Source organism: Palaemon carinicauda, unplaced genomic scaffold (genome assembly GCF_036898095.1).
Source record: "Palaemon carinicauda isolate YSFRI2023 unplaced genomic scaffold, ASM3689809v2 scaffold94, whole genome shotgun sequence".
In the NCBI taxonomy this organism is placed as follows: Eukaryota; Metazoa; Arthropoda; class Malacostraca; order Decapoda; family Palaemonidae; genus Palaemon; species Palaemon carinicauda.
The window spans coordinates 64,467-89,374 of record NW_027172247.1 but is presented as its reverse complement, the minus strand read 5'-3'; the positions used below and the strand labels follow the sequence as shown (position 1 = coordinate 89,374).

Here is a 24,908-nt window from a genome sequence, read left to right as displayed (position 1 = left end):
TTAATATACTTCGTACATTATCCCCGTTTACCCTCGCGTACTGTTTCATCAATTCAACAGGAGATAGTATATCTCCTAGAATTATTTATATAATTCAATACTCGTCGCTTTTAGAGAGTTAAGGGTAAACCCTTCCTTCCCTCTGAGTGTCGCCATTAGGTGACAACCCTATCTTGGTCTTGCCATAGAGTAGTATACTCCAGCTTGACTAGGCTAGTGTTTTCTGTCTTCCCCCTTGCCGGCGAGTATCCCGCCTTGGTTTCACGACAGTAACTCAGAGTATTCAGTCTCTATGCCGACAACTCGGCTGCCGGGGGAGTAGTCACTCCCTTGCCGGCTTACAGTTGCAGGAATAGGAAGCCTAGCTTCACTAGCCCGCATCTGAAGTGGTAGTACAATGCCGCCACCCTCTGCCTTGAGGTCTACAAGACAAGTCTTGTTTCGGCAAAGTCTTGGGCTAAAGAATAGATATTCTTCTGCCAGCCAGGACGGCGCCGATATTGAAACAATGTTTCTGATTTGGGACTTGAAATGGCCGGCAATCCTGCCGCCTTCTCCCGACACAACACATAAGACCCTTTCCCTGCCCCTTTCTGTCCTTCAGCGATAGCCTAGCCATTGCATGTCTTTGGCCGGTGTCCTACAATCTTCCCGCTTGCCGGGAGGGCTGTGGTGCCGGCCGGGCTCCTACATATGCAGCTTGATAGCCGCCCTACGGACCCAAGGCTCCGGGAAAGGTTGTGCCGGCCATGATGGCTGGCGGTGGGAAACCCTAATGTCTTCGAGTGTTCTTCAGTCCTGCCTTGGACTGCCATCCACATCCCTGGACCCGGCAGTGGCTGGCAACAGATCTTGTGGCTGGGTTGAAGCTAGAATGATTCATTCCCCCCTTCCATTTGAACCCTCATTCTGGAAGAAGGCAGTAAGGACAGTAGTACCTATACCCTTATTTATCTACTAAACTATAATAAGGTAGCCCTTCTCTATGCTCTCAGGTATTAACTTAGCCAACAGCATGCCGGCTGGACCGGTGCCGCCAGGTATTAGCCTAGCCGGCAACATGCCGCCTGAACCACAGTATATGCTTATAAAGTAGCCAGTATTTCTGCAGTATAGTACATACTGCACGCAGAAAACTAATATATATTATAAAATAGTTTATATTTTCCAACATATATTTTCCAACATACTCTGCGTATCCTTTTAATGTCCATTGTTGAAACTAATCATAATATTGAAGTGAAGTATTCCTTCAATACCCTGATGAATCATAGTCATCAGATCTCATAATTTTACCCTACAATATTAATACTCTTTTATGAAAGGGTTAGTGCTAGTATACACTAATTCTAACTCTAGAAGTTAGAACCCTTCCACTCTAGTTTTCCCTCAATAAGGAAATTCTAAATATTAATATTGAGGGAGGTCACAGCAATTGGCTGGACAGGAGGTACAAGTATGTGTCTTTCCTATTTCCTTTCTAGCTTACTATCCTAAGCTATAATGGTGAAGATAATACCATATTTTCTTGCATGAAAACAAATTAATTTATCAAGTGTGATAAATTACTGCATACTCATTTTAATTTCCTTTCTTTACAGGAGGACCAGAAGCTGAAATGTGAGGTGATGTACTGTAACCACAAAAGTAGGAACTTTTGTGGTCACACTATGTGCAGGTCTCATGCCGCCTGCGTAGTGACAACTGAAACCTTGAAGTATTGGGACCCCAAGGACTGTAACGTCTGCGCGGCCTTGGTGACCGAGTGTTTTGGCGACCCCAAGTTGGAGGAGTCGAGGGATGCAGCACGTGAAAAGCTTTGGAAATGGGTACAAGGATTTCAAAAGAACTCTCTTGGACCTTACCTCCCCAACGATATGATGCGAAGCTTGCTGTTCCCAAAGGCAACAGCTGATGCCGTCGTACCCCAGGCATGGCCCGGGCCCCCCTGCATCCAGATTGCAGTCGAGGCTGATGTCAATGAAGTCTTACAAGGCATGGACATCCACCAGGAGGAAAGGATGTCTGAAGTGTCCACAGACACGGAGAAGCATCTTCTTCGAGACGACCCTGAAGAAGAATCGACTCTACCACCCGGAGGAGATGAGGACCATGACTTAACAGAAGCGGAGGAACCGCTTCTGCCTGTGCCGGCATTCGAGCTGACACCGTCTATGTCTTCGGCTCCTACCCCTCCATTAGACTCGATGGGTCATGCAGTCTTAGCCCACATTACCACGCTAATGGAAAATCTACGTAAGGAGAACGTAGACTTGAAAGAAAAGATGACGAGAGTTCTGTGAAGCGACTCGGATCGTCACCTCCCGAGGGTCTTACAAGCGACCCAGAGTGAAAGACCTGCCACCCTGCTCCGAGACCAATCCCTGGAGGTATGCGGAGTTCATGCCAACTACTAACGGCAAATTCTACATCTCGGTGAAGTTGGGAGCCGTCCACCTGAACGACATTGAGTTTTGGCCTAACGTTGCGGCTTACCCGGAGTGCTTCATCTGGCTGAAGAGTGAGCCAGTGTCGAGAGAAGAGACGGAACCAAAGGATGTCATGGTATTCCACCACGATAAGGCACAGGCTCTCTTGACGAGTAGCCTGAAGAAGGCAGGATACACTAAATCGCGAGTTTCTGCACTGAGCAAAAAACACCCTACCTTTCTTGCTCCTTCTTCGAGAGCCTTCCCCTTCACCTCGAAGGCTCTTCCGACTGTACTCAAGACCGCTGATGCAGGCCAACCATGCCCTACACTAGAAGAGTGTAGGCCTTTGTCTCTGGACTTGCCCACAGATGAGAAAGATGGAAGGAAATCCACCTAACCTTCTCAGTATCGAAGCTTGACGCAGCAGTTCAGCGAGGACCTACCAAAGCTATTGGACTTTCTCGGGCGAAGGGCGTAAGAGACAAAGGAGAAGCTAGCTGCCCCCCTTTCCCTCCAGAACTGCATGGAGACGTGAGCAGGCAATGCCAGCACCCCATATATGTACACGGTCCTGGCAAAGATGCATATGGCCACCCTTGTCAAGGACCTTTATGCCTTCGTGAAGGCCAGGAGGGCCTGTAGAGAGTTTGTGTTTGCCAATGCAACGGTGAAGCACGAACCTAGGAAGCTGATTACTTCCTGTATCTGGGGTAAGGACCTCTTCCCAAAGGAAGTGATACAAGATATAGTAGAGAAAGCTGCCACGGAGAATAGGAACCTTCTCCAAAAGTGGGGCATCTCTTCAAAGAGGAAGTCTTCCCCAGATGCTGGTCCCCAACCCAAGAGGAAGACAAAAAAGCCACGACTACCTTCTCGGACTCCTCAGCAACATCTCACAATCACCATGACCACGATGCCCCAAGTGGTCGCTCAACCACAGACCACCTTCCAAGTGGTGCCTCAACAGCTGGTAGCGCAGTCACCAGCCTTCAACCCAGGGTTTGAGAGGCACACCACTACCTTTCGCCCGAAAGGAAGAGGATCTCAACGGGGCTCCTTAAGAAACCCCTCACGAGGCAGGGGAGGACGAGGTCAGGGTGGCAAACCCTCAGGACCATCTAAACAATGAGATGCTCCAGCAAGGAGGGAGACTCCACCACTTTCGGGATCGTTGGACCTTTGATCGCTGGGCCCACAGCCTCATCAAAAATGGACTAGGATGGAAACGGAACAGATCTCCACCTTCATTTCCTCAGTTCTTCCAACACTCCACCCCCTTACTGGAAGATCATACCTTAGAACTCTTGAACAAGAAGGTTATAAGGAAAGCAAAGTCCATCAAATTCCAGGGAAGGCTGTTCTGTGTTCCCATGAAGGACTCGGACAAACTCAGAGTCATTCTAGACTTGTCGCCACTCAACAAATTCATCGAGAACAACAAGTTCAGGATGTTAACCTTCAACACATCAGGACCCTGTTTCCGAAAGGGGCGTACACAGTCTCAATAGACCTGGTATATGCTTACTGGCACCTTCCAGTCAGCCGGCCCCTCTCCTCCTACCAAGGATTCAAGTTACAGAAGACAAAGTATGTCTTCAGAGCCATGACCTTCGGACTAAACATAGCCCCAAGGATCTTCACCAAACTTGCGGACACAGTCGTACTACAACTACACCTAGAAGGCGTTCAGGTAGCAGCGTACCTGGACGACTGGCTGGTGTGGGCAGCATCCAAGACTGCTTGTCTGCAGGCATCCAAGAAAGTGATCCATTTCCTGGAACATCTGGGATTCAAGATCAACTACAAGAAGTCTCGCTTCTCTCCAGCTCAGGAGTTTCAATGGCTGAGAATCCATTGGAACTTGAAGTCACACTGCCTCTCCATTCCACCAAAGAAGAGGAGAGAGATTGCGGGTTCTGTCAAGAGACTGCTGAAATCCGAAAGGATCTCCAGACGCCAACAGGAAAGAGTACTGGGCTCTCTCCAGTTTGCAGCAGTAACAGACCCAGTGCTAAGAGCACAGCTGAAAGATGCGTCAGGAGTCTGGAGAAGATACGCATCAAATGCTTGAAGAGATCTACAGAGACCGGTACCAACCTTACTACAATCACTTCTCTACCGTGGTCAAAGGTCAAGAGCCTAACAAGGACCGTTACCTTACTACCACCTCCTCCATCGTCGGCAGGATGGGGAGGTCACTCCCATCAAAGGAAAGCCCAAGGGACCTGGTCATCCCTGTTCAAGACCTTTCACATTAATATTCTGGAGGCCATGGCAGTCCTCCTGATGTTGAAGAAGCTATCCCCTCACAGATCAGCCCACATCAGGCTGGTCTTGGAAAACGAAGTGATAGTGAGATGACTGAACTGACAAGGCTCGAGATCGCCCCACATCAATCACGTGATGTTAGCCATCTTTCGTATCGCAAGGAAGGAGAGATGGCCCTTTTCGGCAGTTCACCTACAAGGGTTCCACAATGTGATGGCAGACGCTCTATCCAGGCTAAAGTGATAGAGTCAGAATGGTCCCTAGATGCAGACCTATTCTCCTTCATCTTGGAAAAAGTCCCAGAACTGCAGATCGACCTCTTCGCGACGAGCGACAAGAAACTACCTCGATACGTAGCCCCCTATGAGGACCCTCTGGCAGAGGCGAGGGACGCCATGTCCCTCAATTGGAACAGATGGACCCGGATCTACCTGTTCCCTCCAACGAATCTCCTGCTGAAGGTCCTCAACAAGCTGAGATTCTTCAAGGGAACTGCAGCAGTAGTGGCCCCCAAGTGGCCCAGGAGCAATTGGTTCCCTCTGGTGATGGAACTGAAGCTGAGGCTGGTCCCTCTACCGAACCCAGCTCTATCCCAATTCGTTCAGAAGTCAAATGTCTTCGCTTCATCACATTCATCACAGAGAACTCAACACCTTCATCTCATGATTTTCTCGCCTTCGCAGTCAAGAAAAGATTTGGGATCTCGAAAGACAGTATAGACTTTCTAGAAGAATACAAGTCAGAGTCAACCAGAAGACAATATGAATCGTCTTGGAAGAAGTGGGTTGCTTTTGTTTAAGCAAAGAAGCAAAAAAGAAATCTCAATAGACTTCTGCAAGTCCTTCTTCATCCACCTTCACAAACAGGGCTTGGCTGCCACCACGATAACTACGTGTAAGTCAGCTTTGACTAGACCTCTTCTATATGGCTTCCAGGTGGACCTGGCGAACGAAATCTTCAACAAGATTCCGAAGGCATGCTCTAGACTTAAACCAGCAGCCCCTCCAAAGCCCATTTCATGGTCTCTAGACAAAGTCTTACACTATGCTTCAACCTTGAACAATGAAGATTGCTCTCTAAAGGATCTAACACAAAAAGTGATATTCCTGTTCAATATAGCCTCAGGGCTAGAGTTAGTGAAATAGTAGCCCTATCAAGAGACGAGGGCCATATTCAGTTCACAGAAGTGGGAGAACTGAATCTTTCCTGATCCTACATTTCTAGCCAAAAACGAGCTACCCATCAAAAGGTGGGGTCCCTGGAGAATCTGCCCTCTGCAGGAAGATGTCTCTCTATGTCCAGTAGAGTGTCTAAAGGTCTATCTTCGAAGAACTTCAGGGGAAGACAGCTCTTCAAAGGTGAAACCTCAGGATCAAACTTATCCCTAAAACAACTGAGGGCGAAGCTCACCTACTTCATTCGCAGAGCGGATCATGATAGTACACCCACAGGTCATGATCTGAGAAAGATTGCTTCCTCACTGAACTTTTTTCAGTATATGGACTTTGAGAGACTCCGCTCATACACTGGTTGAAAATCCTCCAGAGTCTTCTATAAACATTATGCGAAGCAAGTGCACGCCTTAAAACATTTTGTGGTGGCGGCAGGTAGTGTTGTAAAACCTGTCGTCTAGTGGTGCGATGAACAGTGAACTGTTTGGGACTGTATCAGTTTGGGTGAAAAGGTGTTGACACCTTGCAGTGCAATACCTTTTTATTAAGTGTCCCCCTGGTGACACTAGGACTGTTCTTTATAGGTACCGAATTATACCAAGGACACCAGTACCATGTGTACACTTGTACGCAGTGTTGATAATTATCCAACATTTACAGTGAACTATCTTAATAATTTTTCAACTGATTTCGAGTGGCTAATGACTTTTCTTCTCTTTCAGGTAGAAAATATATTTATCTTTTATATGTTGGATGTATAATTCTATTGCAAAATATTAATACACCAATTATTACATTTATGTTGTCTATTCAAATAAATGTCTAACGTGTATTTGCGTCTTATTCGCCCCAAATATAGTTAAATAAAATTAGACGGAGTTCTTTACTTATTTTCCTAAGTACAGTATTTGCTTGAGGGTAGTTATATATATGAACAAAATAACTGAATGTTATTTACATTTGTTCCTATATAGATACAAACCCTGCAGCTTCTACTGTCGAGGACGACATTTCCCTGCAGGAGGCATGAAGCCCTAACATTGTTCCATCCCTAGTGGTTATGACATATAACGGTATCGTCATATATTTCTTTGGTCTGGATGACCATATAGAAGCTGACCCAAGGTTGAGGCACTTATACAAACCCACAGATACAGTACTTTCAAGTAATTCTCTGGTAAACTTCCATCAGGACGACATGGCTTGAGCCCAGAAAATGGATTTTGAAGCAAAGCAAAAAATCTATTTTTGGGTGAGATGGCCATGTCGTCCTGATGAACCCACCCTCCTTTTCTAAAGAAAAGGATTGTATAACAATCCCCACCAAAAACTACTCTATCTGTAGCGCCATGCTTAATTGCTACAAGGAATGAGTAGCCATATTGGACCCTGTAGTAGTACGGGAAGGGGATCCACTGGGTAACCTTGATGATGGCTCCCCTTCAATTTCGCCACTCTTCCCTCTCAGAGCGAAAACTCTATTCGGGGTGAAGATTGCCATGTGTCGTATCAAGAAGTACATCCCATGATATTATGCGATATCCTTAAGAAAAATGTTAAGGATACTCGCGCCTGGAGTTAGAATTCTGGAGACCTAAGGTCAATTCTCTGGGAGTATCACTGTAGCCAAATATCCCTTAGAAAGCTGCCAATAGGAAGCTTCCATCAGGACGACATGGCCATCTCACCCAGAAATAGATTTTTCGCTTTGCTTCAAAATCCGTTAAATTCATTACTGTTACATTTATGCATCTTTGGAAGCAAAAACAGACTGCCGTTTTCTTTTTGCATTTCCTTTCATTGGACATACTGTACAAAATAAATGTAATGTACCTCAAATTTCAACCCTCCTTTTATAGACTTTGGTCTTTTCATCTATTGGAGAAAAAAATCTCCACAGTGAATGGGACTATGATGTTGAATTCGTTGCTCCTACTTTTCACAGACATATCGCCCCCTTCATAGCTTGGTACCATAGTAACCAATGCTAAAGGGAAATCTGATTATGTCTATGGGATGTAAAGGGTTAAAACTCTCTTGGCCACAATTGAGAATAATAATTCTCTGGTACACTTCTATTAGAACAACAAGGCTCGACCCCAAAAAAATCTATTTTTGGGTGAGGCAGCCATGTCGTCCTGATGGCCTGCCCGTTGCTTTTCATCTCCTCCCAATTCTAAGCGTGGGACCTCACATCATGCGATGGCTGCTCCTGGAATGGTTCAACAAGAAATGTATTAGTTGTAGCACATTGAGATCGGCGAGTTGTAGCCGCCCTCTCGCCCACATATCACTTATCCTTCGAGAGAAGGTTAACTCTATTCGGGGAAGGATAACCATGGACTGTTATTAACCCGTCCGTGTTATATTTGTGATATCTCTCGGATACTCGCTCCAGAGGTTAGAACTCTGTTCATACCTCTAAGGTAAAATTTCTCTAGTACATCATTTGCAGAAATATCCCAATTAGAAGCTCATGATGAGGAACTTTGATCAGGATGACAAGGCTATCTCACACAAAAATAGATTTTTCCAATGTCAAAATCCATTAATTAAGGTAATATTGACCTCTTTAAACTTATAGGTAAATTTATTATATAATAATACAGAATTTTATATACAAAAGACAAAAAAATGTACAGAAAATTCCATCAAAGTAGGCTGAATAAAAATTCTTATTCTTGATAAAGAGTAATGTGGTTGTCTGTTGTTGTTTGTGAAAATACGAACATCAATATTAACATTATGTAAAATACAAAACAATTTTATCATAATGATGCATTAATTTAAGAGGTGTCTAGCTAGTATGGACCTTTGATAAAATTTCCCTATTTCCTTACAACTTTCCTCGTTAACAAATCTTTATATGCTGTGATAGAATAAATTTCAAAGTATGACATACTTTTTCACATTGCACTTTAATGGCTGATTCCCTTTGTCTTAATACCTTAATCGGTTTCGGTTTATATCATTGGTGCAATGAACCCCAACCTGGGGTCTATGGTTGTACCTCTATACTCCTCTAGCCTTGTATCCGAGGGCTCTTTTCAAGATGGTCACCGTTCAACTTGATGGTCACAATCTGCACCTCATTTATGCTTTTGGCAACTTCGTATCGCTTGAAGGTATTCTCTCAGGTTTTTCTTCATAAGTCCTGTTGCCCCCACCACCAGAGGAATTATTCGTAGTTCTTTCAGTTCCCAAGTATTTTTTCAGATCATCCTTTAGCTCTTGATATTTTGTTATTTTCTGCCCTCTCAGCTCTATTGAGGTCAAAATCACTGGGTACTGTCACATCTATAACATTTGCTGTTTTTTCTTCTTTACTCCAGATCACAATATCAAGTCTTATAGCACTTCCTTCTATATATCTTCGTGTTGGCATTATCTTATCATAAAAGATGGAAATGATCCTGTTGGAGGTAAATGGATCTGGCTCATGCTCCCATACCTTATCGTTTACTTCAATTTTGTATTCCTTACATATTTTCCAATAAATATATTTTTGGGGTCAAGCCATGTCGTCCTGATGGAAGGTTCCTATTGGTAGCTTTCTAAGGGATATTTGGCTACAGCGATATTCCCAGAGAATTGACCTTTAGGTCTCCAGAATTCTAACTCCTGGCGGGAATATCCTTAAAATTTCTCTTAAGGATATCGCATAAAATCAGGGGACGTATATCTTGATACGACACATAGCAATCTTCACCCCAAATAGCGTTTTCGTTTCGAGGGGGAAGAGTGGCGAAAACAGAAGGGGAGCCTTATCAAGGTTACCCTTCCTCCCGTACTCTTACCAGTATCCAAGATAGCGCTTATTCCTATTTTTGTAGCAAATTTGCACGGTGGTTTTCCCTGTTGATCTAACGTTTGTGATCGCTATTTTGAGGATTAATAATGCAATCTCCAGCTTCTTCTGCCTCTGGAAAGTTGGGTATTTATTCTTTACAGTGTAAAATTTTTAGCTCCTGCTTCACAGTGAAATTAGAGTAATTTATTGTGTTTAGGAGCTTGGTCGGTCACCGGAGGCACCATGGGCGCTGTCATTCGTTATGCATGCTTTATTAGTTAGCAGAATGACAATCCCAGTTGTAATAGCATTAAAAAATTATGAAAGCTATTTAGGCATAATTATACTAGTAAAGATATATATATTTATACATATATTTTCCTCTTCCTATGTCGATCGTATACGTTACAGTTTCGACGATTTAGGTAGCCGAGATCTCACCCTGCGCTAGGTTACCTAGCCTACGCGCTTTAGTATACTTTCATACATTATCCCCGATTACCCTCGTGTATCGTTTTATCAATTCAACGGGAGATAGTATATCTCCTAGAATTAGATATGATTTGATACTAGTCTCCTGTGGAGATTTAAGGGTAATCCCTCCTTCCCTCTGAGTGCTGCCATAGGCAACAACCCTGTTTGGTCTTGCCATAGAGTAAATCCCTCCGGCTCGACAAGGCTAGGGTTTTCTGTCTCCACCCTTGCCGGCGTGTATCCTGGCTTTGGTTTTCGTCAGAACCTCAGAGTATTCAGTCTTTCTGTCGGCAGCTGAGCAGTAGGGTGAGTAGTCACTCCCCTGCCGGCTTGCAGCTGCCGGCATAGGAGGCTAAGCCTCCCCAGGACGCACCTGAAGTGATAGTTTGATGCCGCCACCTTCTTCCCTGCGGTCTAGAAGACTAGTCCTGTTTCGGCAGACCCTAGGCTGAAGAATAAATATTCTTCTGCCGCCTAGGATGGCGCCGATACTGAAACAGAGTTTCTGCCTAATGTGGAAGTGGCGGCAATCCTGCTGCCTTCTTCCACACTTGATACAGGACCCATTTCCCTGCCCCTCTCTGTTCTTTAGCGATAGCCTAGCCATCGCAATCCTGTGGCTGGCGTCCTACATTCTCACCGCTTGCTGGGTAGATTGTGGTGCCGGCCGGGCTCCTACATAAAAAGCCGTATTAGCCACTCAGTCTTTTCCTTACAGACGCAAAGGCTCCGGGAAAGTTTGTGCCGACTATGATGGCTGCCGGTGGGAGACCCCTTTACTGTTGAGTGTTCTTCAGTCCTCCCTTGGATTGCCATCCACATCCCCAAAGCCGGCAGTGACTGGCAACGGATTTTGTGGCTGGATGGAAGCTTGAATGACACATTCTCCCCTTCCATTTGAACCCTCATTCTGGAGGAAGGCAGTAAGGTTAAGTACTTACACCCTTATTCATTGTTAACAAACATTTTAATATGGCAGCCCTTCACTCCATGCTTTCTCACTCTGTCAGCTAGTGCCGCCAGGTACTAACCCAGATGGCAACATGCCGACTGGACCAGTGCTGTCAGGTACTAACCCAGTCGATGGTATGCTGGCTGGACCGGAGCTGCCAGGTTTATGTTGCCGGCTGGACCTTGCCGCCAGATGCTAGCTTAGCCGGCAACATGCCGGCTGAACTACAGTATATGATTATACAGTAGCCAGTATATTTTCAGTATAGATATACTGCAGACAGAAAACTATGGTATAATATTATACAGTCGTTATTTTCCAACATACCTCGTGTTTCTTTGCACAGTCTATTGTTGAGATCAATCCTATATTGAAGGAAAAGATTTCCTTCAATACACTGATAGTTAATCAATTAACTACTTACCCCACAATATTAAAGAACTTAAGAAGGGTCGGTGTTAGTATACACTTATCTATCCCTAAAGGTTAGAACCCTTCTCCTTGAGTTTGCCTGAGTATGGAAACTCTATGACTTTAATTTTGGGGGAGGTCACAGCAATTGGCTGGACAGGAAACACAAGTATGTGTCTTTCCTATTCCCTTTCTAGCTTAACCATCCTAAGCTATAATGGTTAAAATATTAATATTAATATTTTGCATAATTTGCTTATCATGTGAGATAAACAACCGCGTACTCATTTAATTTTCCTTTCTTTGCAGGAGGACCAAATGAAGTGCAAAATCATCTTTTGCAACCACAGGAGTAAGGACTTTTGTGGTCACAAGGTGCGCAGGTTTCACGCCAACTGCACCAAAACTACCGAAACCCTGCGGTACTGGGACCCCCAAGATTGTAACATATGCCAGACCTTGGTGACCGAAGGTTTCGACGACCCCAAGTCAGCGGAGTCGAGGGATGCAGCATGAGCAAAGCTGCGCAGATAGGTACGAGGGTTCCAAAAGAACTCTATGGGACTGTACCTTCCTAATGAAAGGATGTGCGACTTGCTGTTCCCAAAAGCGGGTATCGAAGCTGTCGTACCCCAAGCACGACCTGAACCCCCCTGCGTCCAGATTGCCATTGAGACGGACGTCAGTTAGGCATTACAGGACATCCACCTGGAGGAAAGGATGTCTAAAATGTCCTCGGACACGGAAAAATATCTACTGAAGGATGATCCTGAGGAGGAGTCTACCTCCAGATGAAGATGATGATATAGAGTCGGAGTCCCTTCCGTCGGTACCGGCACCGGAGCCGTTGCCTTCAACATCTTCTGCCCCTCCATCAGACGACATGAGACGGGCACTGGCCAATCTTACGGCTCTAATGGAGAACATTCGCAAGCAAGGCGAAGCTAGGGAAGCGAAACTCGAGAGAGAGCTTCGTGAAGCTCGTCTCACCGCCTCCCGAGGGTTAAACAAGCGACCCAGAGTCCAAGACCTCCCACCCTGCTCCGAAATCAATCCCTGGAGGTATGCCGACATCAGGACAATTACTAATGGCAAACTCTTCATATCGGAGAAGATGGGAGCCGTCCCCTTAGATGACATCCAGTTCTGGCCAAGCTTTAATGCCTACCCAGAATGCTTCATCCGATTGAAGCAGGAGCCAGCATCAAAAGAGGAGATGGAACCTAAGGAGGTCATGGTATTCGACCACGACAAGGCACAGCCTCTCTTGTCAAGTAGCCTGAAGAAGGTGGGTTACACAAATTCGAAAGTGTCTGCCTTGAGCAAGAAGCATCCTACCTTTCTTTTTCCTGCTTCAATAGCCTTCCCCTTTATGTCGAAGGCTTTTAAAGCTGTTGCCAAGGTAGTGGAGGCAGGCAAACCATGCCCTACACTAGAGGAGTGTAGACCTCTGTCGTTAGCGTTGCCCATGAAGGATAAGGATTGGAAAGAAGTCCACCTAACCTTCTAGGTAGGGAAGTTGGATGCAGATATCGCGGGGACGACAGTTCAGCGAGAATTTCCGGAAACTGTCAGACTTTCTCTTGCGTAGGGAGCAAGAGACGAAGGAGAGACTAGCGGCATCCCTATCCTTACAGAACTGCATGGAAATGTGTGCAGGCCTAAAGAGCACATGGCCATCTCAGTCAAGGACTTGTACGGCTTTATGAAAGCCAGAAGAGCATGTAGAGAGTTCGTGTTTGCTGCAGCAACAGTAAAACACCAACCCAGGAAGTTGATAGCTTCCAATATCTGGGGTAAAGACTTCTTCCCTAATGAAGTGGGGCATGTCATCCAAACGCAAGTCTTCCTCGGATGCGGGTCCCCAACCTAAGAGGAAGACCAAGAGACCCAGACTACCCTCTCGGCCTGCCCAGCAACATTATTCCACAGTCGCCATGACCGCAGTGTCCCAAGCGGTTGCTCAACTGCAAACCACATTCCAGAAGGTGCCTCAACAGGTGGTTGCCCAGTCACCAGCATTTAACCCTGTGTTCGAGAGGCAAACCACTACCTTTCGTCCTAAAGGTAGAGGCTCCAGATGGGGCTCCTCAAAACACCCCTAACGAGGTAAGGAAGGACGCGGTCAGGGAGTTAAATCCTCCGGACAATCAAAGCAATGAGATGCTTCAGGTAGGAGGGAGGCTGCAACATTTTCAGGATCGTTGGACCTTTGATCCTTGGGCCCACAGCCTAATCAAGAATGGACTTGGATGGAGCTGGAGCAAGTCTCCACCATCATTCCCTTAATTCTTTCAACAGTACACCCCCTCACTGGAAGAATATACCCTAGAACTATTGAGCAAGTGGGTAATAAGGAGGGCAAAGTCCATCAAATTCCAGGGAAGGCTGTTTTGTGTTCCCAAGAAGGACTCAACAAGTTCATCAAGAACAGCAAGTTCAGGATGTTAACCCTTCAGCACATATGGACCCTGTTACCAAAAGGGACGTACACAGTTTCAATAGACCAGCAGATGCTTACTGTCCTATTCCAGTCAACCACCCCCTCTCCTCCTACCTAGGATTCAAGCTAAAGAAGAAAAAGTACGTCTTCAGAGCCATGCCCTTCGGACTAAATATAGCCCCAAGGATATTCACCAAACTTGCAGACGCAGTCGTACTACAACTACGCCTAGAAGGCGTTCAGGTAGCAGTGTACCTGGACGACTGGCTGGTGTGGGCAGCATCCAGGACGGCTTGTCTGCAGGCATCCAAGAAAGTGATCCAGTTCCTGGAACATCTGGGATTCAAGATCAACTTCAAGAAGTCTCGACTTTCTCCAGCTCAGGAGTTTCAATGGCTGGGAATCCATTGGAACTTGTAGTCACACCGCCTCTCCATTCCCTCAGGGAAGAGGAGAGATCGTAGGATCTGTCAAGAGACTACTGAAATCCGACAGGATCTCAAGACGCCAACAGGAAAGAGTACTGGGCTCTCTCCAGTTCGCAGCAGTGACAGACCCAGTGCTAAAAGCATAGCTGAAAGATGTATCAGGTGTCTGGAGAAGATACGCATCAAAAGCTTGAAGAGATAAAAAAAGACCGATACCGACCTTACTACGATCACTTCTCGAGCCATGGCCGAAGGCCAAGAACCTAAAGAGGACTGTACCCTTACAACCAGCTCCGCCATCGATAACCATCCACACGGATGCCTTGACGGAAGGATGGGGAGGTAACTCCCATCAAAGGAAAGTCCAAGGGACTTGGTCTTCTTTGTTCAAGACCTTTCACATCAACATTTTTGAGGCCATGGCAGTCCTTTTGATGTTGAAAAAACTCTCCCCTCGCAGATCAGCCCACATCCGGCTGATCCTCGACAGGGAAGTGATAATGAGATGTCTCAACCGACAAGACTCGAGATCGCCCCATATCAACCATGTGATAATGGCCATCTTCCGTCTGGCGGAAAAGGAGAGATGGCACTTATCAGAAGTTCACCTTCAAAGGTTCCGCTATGTGACGGCGGACGCTCTATCTAGGCTCACGCCAATAGGGTCAAAATGGTCCCTAGATGCAGACTCATTCTCCTTCATCTTACAACAAGTCCTGGAACTGCAGATTGACCTCTTAGCGACGAGCGACAACAAGAAACTACCTCAATATATAGCCCCATACGAGGACCCTCTAGCTGAGGCGACGGACACCATGTCCCTCGATTGGAACAGATGGAACTGGATCTACCTGATCCCTCCAACCAATCTCCTACTGAAGGTCCTCAACAGGCTGAGATTCTTCTGAGGAACGGCAGCTCTAGTGGCTCCCAAGTGGCCCAAGAGCAACTGGTTCCCTCTGGTAATGGAACTGAAGCTGAGGCTGGTCCCTCTACCGAACCCAGCACTATCTCAACAGGTTCAGAAGTCGACTGTCTTCGCTTCATCACAGAGAACCCAAAACCTTCATCTCATGATTTTCTCGCCTTAGCGGTGAAGAAAAGATTTGGGATCTCAAAAGGCTGTACAGTATAGACTTCTTGGAAGAATACAAGTCCAAGTCAACCAGAAGACAATATGAATCGTCTTGGAAAAAGGACTGAAAGAAATCTCAATAGACTTTTGTCTGTCCTTCTTTATCCACCTTCATAAACAAGGTCTGGCAGCCAACACGATAGCTACGTGTATGTCGGCTCTGACTAGACCTCTTCTATACGCCTTCCAAGTGGACCTGTTGAACGAAATCTTTAACAAGATCCCAAAGGCAAGTGCTAGGCTTAGGCCAGTAGCTCCTCCGAAGCCCATTTCATGGTCCTTGGACAAGGTTCTACATTATGCTTCAACAGTGAACAATTAAGATTGCTTTCCTAAGGATCTAACTCAAAAAGTTATTTTCCTGTTCGCTACAGCCTCAGGGGCTAGAGTTAGTGAGACAGTGGCCCTATCCAGAAACGAGGGCCATATTCAGTTCACAAAAGTGGGAGAACTGAAACTTTTTCCTGATCCAACCTTTCTCGCTAAGAACGAGCTACCCACTAAGAGAATCTGCCCTCGGAAGGAAGATGTCTCTCTGTGTCAAGTAGAATGTCTAAAGTTCTATCTTCGAAGAACTTCAGACTTCAGGGGAGGACAGCTCTTCAAAGGAGAAACTTCAGGATCAAACTTATCCCTAAAACAACTGAGGGCGAAGCTCACCTACTTTATTCGCAGAGCGGATCCTGACAGTACACCCGCTGGTCATGATCCAAGAAAAATTGCTTCATCACTGAACCTTTTTCAGTATATGAACTTTGAGCGTCTTCGCTCATACACTGGATGGAAGTCATCCAGAGTCTTCAATAAACATTATGCAAAACAGGTGCATGAGTTGAAGCATTATGTAGTGGCAGCAGGTAGTGTATCAAAACCTGTCTAGTACTGCGATGAATAGTGAATTGATTGGGACTCTCAATTATGGTGAAAAGGTGTTGACACCTTCCAGTGCAATACTTTTTAAGTGAGTGTCACCATGGTGACACTAAGGACTGTTCAAATAATTTCAGGTGTAAAATTATACATATAACACTCTTGCCGTGTGTACTTTACATAGTGTTGATAATATCCAACATTTACAGAAAACTATATTAGAAAATTTTATTAAATTTTCAAATTCCATAGTGGCACTAATCATTTCTTCCCTTTCAGGTAGAAAATTTGTCTGTATTAAGTTGTATATATGTATAATTCTCTTTATATATATTAATATATATTACACGTGTTATTCTATCTTTAGTCATTTATCGTGAATAGATGTCTATTAAAGTGTAATTAAGTCTTATTTTGCCCCACAATTAACACAAATAAAGTATAACCAGAGTTTTCTTACTTACTTAAGTAAAACCTCATATTATTGTATGTTTATGGACAATAAATATAGTTGATACATTTGTTCCAACAGTATATACAAACCGTGAGACTCTTGTATATCTAGTTGATACTATGTTTGTTCATACAGTATATGCAAACCTTGAGACCCTTTTTCTACTGTCTAGTATGACTCTTCCCTGCAAGGGACAGATAGCCCTAACATTGTCTATGATTAGTGGTAATGACGTATAACGGTAACGTCATCTGTCTCAATGATCTGGATGACAATAGGAAAATTTGTCCAAGGTTAAGGCACCTATGAAAATCCACAGATACAGTACTGTCTAATAATTCTCTGGTAAACTTCCATCAGGACGACATGGCTTGAGCCCAAAAAACGGATTTTGAGCAATGCGAAAAATCTATTTTTGGGTGAGATGGCCATGTCGTCCTGATGGGCCCGCCCTCCTTTTCCATAGAAAAGGCCAAGGGAAGATCCCTCCCGAAACTACTATATCTGTAGCACCATGCTCAATGCTACAAGGAATAAGCGCCATCTTGGATACTCGTAAGAGTACGGGAGGAAGAGTAACCTTGATAACGGTGCCCCTTCTGTTTCCGCCACTCTTCCCCCTCGAAACGAAAACGCTATTCAGGGTGAAGATTGCTATGTGTCGTATCAAGATATACATCCCCTGATTTTATGCGATATCCTTAAGAAAAATTTCAAGGATATTCGCGCCAGGAGTTAGAATTCTGGAGACCTAAAGGTCAATTCTCTGGGAATATCATTGTAGCCAAATATCCCTTAGAAAGCTACCAATAGGAACCTTCCATCAGGATGACATGGCCATCTCACCCTAAAATAGATTTTTTGCTTCGCTCAAAGTCCGTTTTACAGATCTTATCGTGGCGAGCTTTGTAGTGATCATCTGCAAGTTGGTTCTGGTAAGCTGAAACCAGATGACCAACACTCTCAACTGCTTCATGACAAAACCTACACTGGTCGGCTACTGATATGCCCGCCATTTTCTTTGGTCTTGTGCTCCTATTATCATGCTTTCTCCATCAAAACCTAAATTTTCATTCCTTATCCACCAGAGTGACTTTTCTTTGTCTATATAACCTTTTTCCAGTTCTTCTTAGAATCTTCCTGCTCTTCCATGGTGTTTACACCTTTCCATTCTAAGTTGTTCCTCTCTAAAAGTGAATTTCTGCCTGGCCTTTCTGGCTATCATTGTTGCTGAAGTCTGTTCAGTGCCCTTTGTTTCTTCTAATAACTGTCCTGCAAAGTTCTTAGCCTGCTTTGTTATTGATGTTAGTTGGCTCAGGGCTTCATTATGATTTTGGGAAACCTTTTTGATGTTCTTATCCAAAGAACTTTTTAAGTATTGCCCTATACTTATGTACAATTGGTGCTCTGTAGGCTTGATTGATTTTGGTTAAATCTAGTTTACATTCTCTGTGTGGGAGGTATATTCTATCCATACACTAGTTTCTATATGTGACTTTGTGCAGGGTGAGAATTTTCCTGGTCTTAACATCTATCTTACCTATCTCACTTTGTGGTCAGTCTACAATACCAAAACCATAGGACATCACTGGTATTGCGCGCTGATTTATGGCAGTGATCTTATTCTTTGGTGTTAATTCTGACTTAAGATCTTTAGGCGGCTGATGTACTCTTTCTTCATCTTTTCTCTCATTTTCTTCTGTTCTATATAATTATTTTCTTCTATTCCCAAGTACTTTTATGCAGGTTCCTCTGAAAGATCTACAAACATACCTTCCTCTACCTCTATTCCTTCTGATGTTACTTTCTTCCCTTTCTTGATGGAAATCTTAGCACATTTATCTAATTCAAAATCCATGCAGATGTCACTTGAAAATCTGTGGACTGTTCTAACTAGTTCTTCCAATTTTTCTTTCATGTCTGCATATAGTTTGAGGTCATCCATTAAGAGCCAGAGGTTCACTCTTAAGTTGTCTTTTCTATTTCTGCTTTTGCTTTGGTCATAGCCGGCGTTAAAGGTCATTCAATATTTTACTAAGCGGATCTATGGTCAAGCAGAAGAGTAGTGGTGAGAGGCTGTCACCCTGAATTACTATCTGGCCCTCAGTGTGTTTATAATATGGTGGTCTTCCATTTATCCATCTGAGCTGACAGGAATGATCTTATATCCTCATTGGTGTTATATAATTCCAGACATTTAAGTATCCAGGAGTGTGGCATGCTGTCAAATGCCTTCTTATAGTCTATCCAAGCCATATTAAGGTTCCTTTGCCTTTTCTTACAGTCTTCTAATATTGTTTTGTTAATTAGCAATTAATCATTGGTTCCAAGTTTGTTTCTTATACATCCTTTTCATTCTTTTTCCATATATTTGCCTTGATCTAAGTGTTCATATATCTCATCTGCTATGACTTCTGTGAGCCATTTGTAGGTTGTTGGTTGACAGCCGATGGGCCTATATTTGTTGGGGAGTTCAGTCTCAGAGCTCTTAGGAAGGAGAGCGGTGTTTCCTGTTGTGAGCCACTCTGGTGATTCTTCTTCTCCTCGTATCATTCTTGAAAAGACTTGTTCATAGTGTTGGTGTAGCGCTGTGATCTTTTTTAGCCAGAAATATTCTTTGATTTTTCTCGCTAACTTTTCTGTGGTGAACCTTATTGCGAGCCTTTGTTAGAAGGCTGTTCTTCTGACTAATGGTGTCAATCCACAAATTCTCTTGGTGTTGCCTTGGGTCTTCAAACAGTGGCTTACAAAACCTCTCCAGATCTTCCCTGCTTAGTGGTGTTCGTACCTCGACTGTTTCTTTCACCATATTTCTATACACAAACTGCCTGTTTAATTGTTTTGAATTTATCTTATGTTCTTTGTTTCTTATTTATGCAAATAGGGCCTTTACTTTGGCTTGGTGCTCTGCTAGTTTTTTGTTCATTCGCTTATCATCTATTCCATAATTTTTCTTAATTTTCTTATTTTCTTAAGCAGAATTTGAGTGCGATTTTGGTCTTTCATATAAGTGGTTTATTCTATCACGTTGTTTCTTTTTCCATATTAGCTCTACATATTTTTTCTTTGACTGGATTCCTCTCTTTTCTTTGTGATCTGGTATGATCTTACTTTATATGTACCAGGCCGCACCATAATTGATATAATTAATTTCTGTCAGACTGAATTCTGTCGGGACTAATCTAGCAAGTCCTGCGTTGACTTTATTCACCCAAGCTTTCAGTTCTTTATTTTCTTCAAGTTTGATCAGTTTGGGCCGATCTTCCAGTGATATTGTTTTGGTTTCTTCAATTTTATTGGCCAGTATGAATTCTATAATGTCTTGCGAGATGACCTCTCTGAGAAAATGCTTTGTCACAGCCACTGCACTTGAATGGCTTCTCTCCAGTATGAATTCTATAATGTTTTATGAAATTACTTCTGTCAGAAAATACTTTGTTACAGACATCGCAATTGAATGGCTTCTTCACGGTATGAATTCTATGATGTCTTATGAGATTACCTTTCCGAGAAAATGCTTTGTTGCAGATACTGCACTTGAATGACTTCTCACAAGTGTGAGTTCTATAATGATCTGCGAGATGACCTCTCTGAGAAAATGCTTTGTCGCAGACATTGCACTTAAAAGGCTTCTCCCCAGTATGAATTCTATAATGTTTTGTGAGACTACCTCTCTGAGAAAATGCTTTGTTACAGCCACTGCACTTGAATGGCTTTACCCCAGTGTGAATTCTATAATGTTTTGTGAGACTCCTTCTTTGAGAAAATACAATGTTACAGACATCGCACTTAAATGGCTTCTCCCGGGTGTGAATTCTATAATGTTTTGTGAAATTCTCTTTATGAGAAAATGCATTGTTACAGACATTGCACTTGAATGCTTTCTCCCCAGTATGAATTCTACAATGACTCTTGAGACTCGATCTGTGAGAAAATGCTTTATCGCAGACATTGCACTTAAAAGGCTTCTCCCCAGTATGAATTCTATAATGTTTTGTGAGATGACTTCTCTGAGAAAATGCTTTGTTACAGTCATTGCACTTGAATGGCTTCTCCCCAGTATGAATTCTATAATGTATTATGAAATTACTTTTGCAAGTAAATACTTTGTTACAGTCATTACACTTAAATGGGTTCTTCACGGTATGAATTCTATAATGTACTATGAGATCATTTTGCTCAGAAAATATTTCACCACAGTCTCTGCATGTAAACTGGCTTCCTGCGCCAATTAGCATGCGAGTGTTGAGGTTAGCTATTTCACTAAATTGTTTTCCGTCATTCTCTCTCATTCCAACATCAGTGTCAATTTTGGAATAATTTTCCTGACATAAATATGTGTCACAGTCACTGTTTTCAATCTTCTCTTTTATTTGATTTTCCTCTGCATTGGCTTCCCCTTTGCCACATTCCTCTTTCAAACCTCTCTCTGTCCATAAAGAGGTATTTACACTTTCATCCTCTTTGTTGGCTTCCTTTTGGCAACTTTGCAAATCCTCCGCACTTGCTGATACATCACAGTCGTAAGAATATTTCATGTCGTCATCGCTGGACTCAAATATTTCTGGCTCTGCTTTGAATTCCATATCTGGATCCATGAAAAGAGAGTCATCATCAAAGACCCCCAGATTGTTGGGAAAATCATTATTTTTCAGCTTGACTGCAGAGAGTGAAGACGAATCTCCACTCTCACTTTTTATTGGAAATTTTATGGATTCAAAATTCCTCAAACTTTCCCTATCACAAGATGACATCCCCTTGAATATTATTTTAAACAGCTAACAAGGAGAGATTAAATGCTGAACTACCTATTCTGAGTTACTATACTGTACTTAAAGACTTCCTATATATGAACCAACATGGACACTTCTTCCATTTTCTCAGTCCTGTATCTCTTGCAGATAACTTCAGTAGCTTACACAATTTTGCCACGAGAGTTGGATGATTATTTTCTTTGGGATGAAAAGTCTGAAACAAGAAAGAACAACTGCAATTGGAAAAGGGAAAGGTGAATATGCTTGAGTTTTCTAAAATCTAAGAACAACTTTCCGGACTGTAAATTTCCTAAATGTGCATAACAGACTCTTTATTCTATTCTCTTCTCCATTTGTTCTCAAACATTTTATGCATCTATAAATCCATTCCCATCCCCTTTATATATTTCAGAGTGCAGAGCATGTCCTGTGAGGCCATCAGTTACAATGAATACACAATACAGTTATTCACCTCGTAATCCTTTTCCCTAAACAAACAGATGAAATATTTTAGAATTTACATCAATTTCTTTAGCAATATAAACCCGAGTCCTTTAAAAAGGAATATGTCTTCAGCAGAGCTATGTCCTTTAATTAGAAGAATGACTTCAGTGCAAGCTGGAATGGCCAATTGTTATGATCTTAAAATTTTTTACAGGTTCTTTATATAAGTAAAATGATGTCAACAATAACCAATTAAATATGGGAAATGAATATAAAAAGAAACTCACGCAAAAACACAACACGTTTATTCACAAACTCATATAAAGAAAACCAACGTTAATAATTTGTTTACTTTTAACTGATAAATCAAATCAATCAAACACCAACAGAAAAGGGGAACAGTCAGTAAGGTAAAAATACTTAAGGAATAGTTTTCTGCATGTGCTGAGACGATACTGGTATGGAGACTTCAGGCTTGAGAACGTTGGAGAAGGGTGACTGAAGTTCAGATGAAACTGGCACGATGACCTGATTCGAAGACATCACATAAAGGGTGGCATCAAGAAGGGACATGAGAGGTCTTCTTCCAAGAATTCGATGATACTGTTGAAGTAAGGCTTGAGAACGTTGCAGAAGGGCGGCTGAAGTTCAGATGAAACTGGCAAAACAGGATTTGAAGACGTCACAAAAAGGGTGGCATCAAGAAGGGACGTAAGAGGTCTTCTTACAAGAATTTGATCATACTGTTGAAGTAAGGCTTAAGAACGTTGCAGAAGGGCGGCTGAAGTTCAGATGAAACTGGCAAAACAGGATTTGAAGATGTCACAAAAAGGGACATAAGAGGTCTTCTTACAAGAATTCGATAATACTGTTGAAGTAAGGCTTGAGAATGTTGCAGAAGGGCAGCTGAAGTTCAGATGAAACTGGCAAAACAGGATTTGAAGATGTCACAAAAAGGGACATAAGAGGTCTTCTTACAAGAATTCGATGATACTGTTGAAGTAAGGCTTGAGAATGTTGCAGAAGGGCAGCTGAAGTTCAGATGAAACTGGCAAAACAGGATTTGAAGATGTCACAAAAAGGGACATAAGAGGTCTTCTTACAAGAATTCGATGATACTGTTGAAGTAAGGCTTGAGAATGTTGCAGAAGGGCAGCTGAAGTTCAGATGAAACTGGCAAAACAGGATTTGAAGATGTCACAAAAAGGGACATAAGAGGTCTTCTTACAAGAATTCGATGATACTGTTGAAGTAAGGCTTGAGAATGTTGCAGAAGGGCAGCTGAAGTTCAGATGAAACTGGCAAAACAGGATTTGAAGATGTCACAAAAAGTGACATAGAGGTCTTCTTCCAAGAATTCGATGATACTGTTGAAGTAAGGCTTGAGAATGTTGTAGAAGGGCAGCTGAAGTTCAGATGAAACTGGCAAAACCGGATTTGAAGACGTCACAAAAAAGGTGGCATCAAGAAGGGACATCAGAGGTCTTTTTCCAAGAATTTGATGATACTGTTGAAGTAAGGCTTGAGAATGTTGCAAAAGGGCGGCTGAAGTTCTGATGAAACTGGTACGATGACCGGATCCGTAGATATCACAAAAAGGGTGGCATCAAGAAGGGACATCACAGGTCTTCTTCCAAGAATTCGATGACAGCGTTGAACTAAAGCAGGCTGTAGGCAGTTTTGGCTACTTCTCGTCACAAGCAGGGAGGGCTGGCTGCTTCAATTTGTCTCTTCTTCCCGCCCATAGCGGGATCTTTTGGAGATAGGCTTTTGTTGTCTGAAGGGAAGGTTAGAATCTGGCTATATCAGACTTCTGGTCTTCTCTGTTTCTTATCTCGTTAGGATTTGAGTCTTATCTGCTTCGGACATAGTTTCTCTCTTGTCTTATGTCCTATCTCTCTTGGACAATCTCTTCTTGAAGTTTATATACCCCTGTATAGGCGGAGTTAATTACAGTGGGCAGTGGTCATTTCTATAGAAACCATTTTTTTTAACAATTCTGCATCTCTAATGGCTTCCTAAAAAATGCCCACTTCGATTACAGTGGGCAGTGGTCATTTCCATAGAAGGCATTTTTTTTAACAATTCTGCATATCTATTGGCTTCCTAAAAAATGACCACTTCGATCATGCCATGGAAGCTTCTAGAAGAAATTTCTGATGCAATCTGGACCACGTCTTAAGTCGTAACAAAAGGGCAGCACATGTCCTTCCATGATGACAAGGATTTCCCTCAGGCTCGGTTTCTCAAAATATGCTGAATCCACTAATTAAGATGATGACTTCTTGGTCAAAACAAGACAGTTCCCTTATCAAAGTAGGCCCTCTCGGTGAGGCTTGGTTTACTTCCAAAATGTTGACGACAGTGAAGTGATAACAGGTTTGCCCACACAAGGCCGTAGTCGAATCTCGTCTCGCCTTGCTGCTCACACTTTGGGAATAGATATTTTTGTGTTATAGAATATATCCTTTTAAAAGTATTCTATCTTCACATGAAACCAATTAAGAATTATTCCAGATCTTGGAGCCAGGTATAGCATCTCTTTAACCTCCCGGGTGATGGTAGGATAGGGTGCTGCCTGCAGCGGGGCAACTCACTAACTTTGACCAAGACTTGTGGGGTGGATGTGGCAGGAAGGAAAACTTTAAATGACTTAAGTTTGCATAGCTATGAAAAATGCCGATTACTTTCTAAATTCATGATTTGTTCCTATGCAAAAATAAACCTCATTCATTTAAAAGGGGATTCTCCCTAGGTGGGAGGAAGTCCCTCTGACCCGTTTGGCTGGCCAATAACTTGGGGCAATCATTCACGGTGCTGAAGAGAAGCAACGATGCCCACCGTCCTTGAATCCCTGACCCAAGGATATAAATGCTAATGA

At 43.2% G+C, this 24,908-nt stretch overlaps 1 protein-coding gene across 1 annotated transcript in view; it reads right to left on the bottom strand.

The window, feature by feature from the left end:
* Positions 1-21,794, bottom strand: part of LOC137637716 (zinc finger protein 271-like) — a 113,834-nt gene extending 92,040 nt beyond the window's left edge. The window contains exon 1 of the mRNA XM_068369864.1: positions 20,164-21,794. Within this exon, the coding sequence (XP_068225965.1) occupies positions 20,164-21,583 (1,420 nt within the window). The 5' untranslated portion in view covers positions 21,584-21,794. The remainder of the gene's footprint in view (positions 1-20,163) is intronic.
* Positions 21,795-24,908: the final 3,114 nt, after the last annotated feature.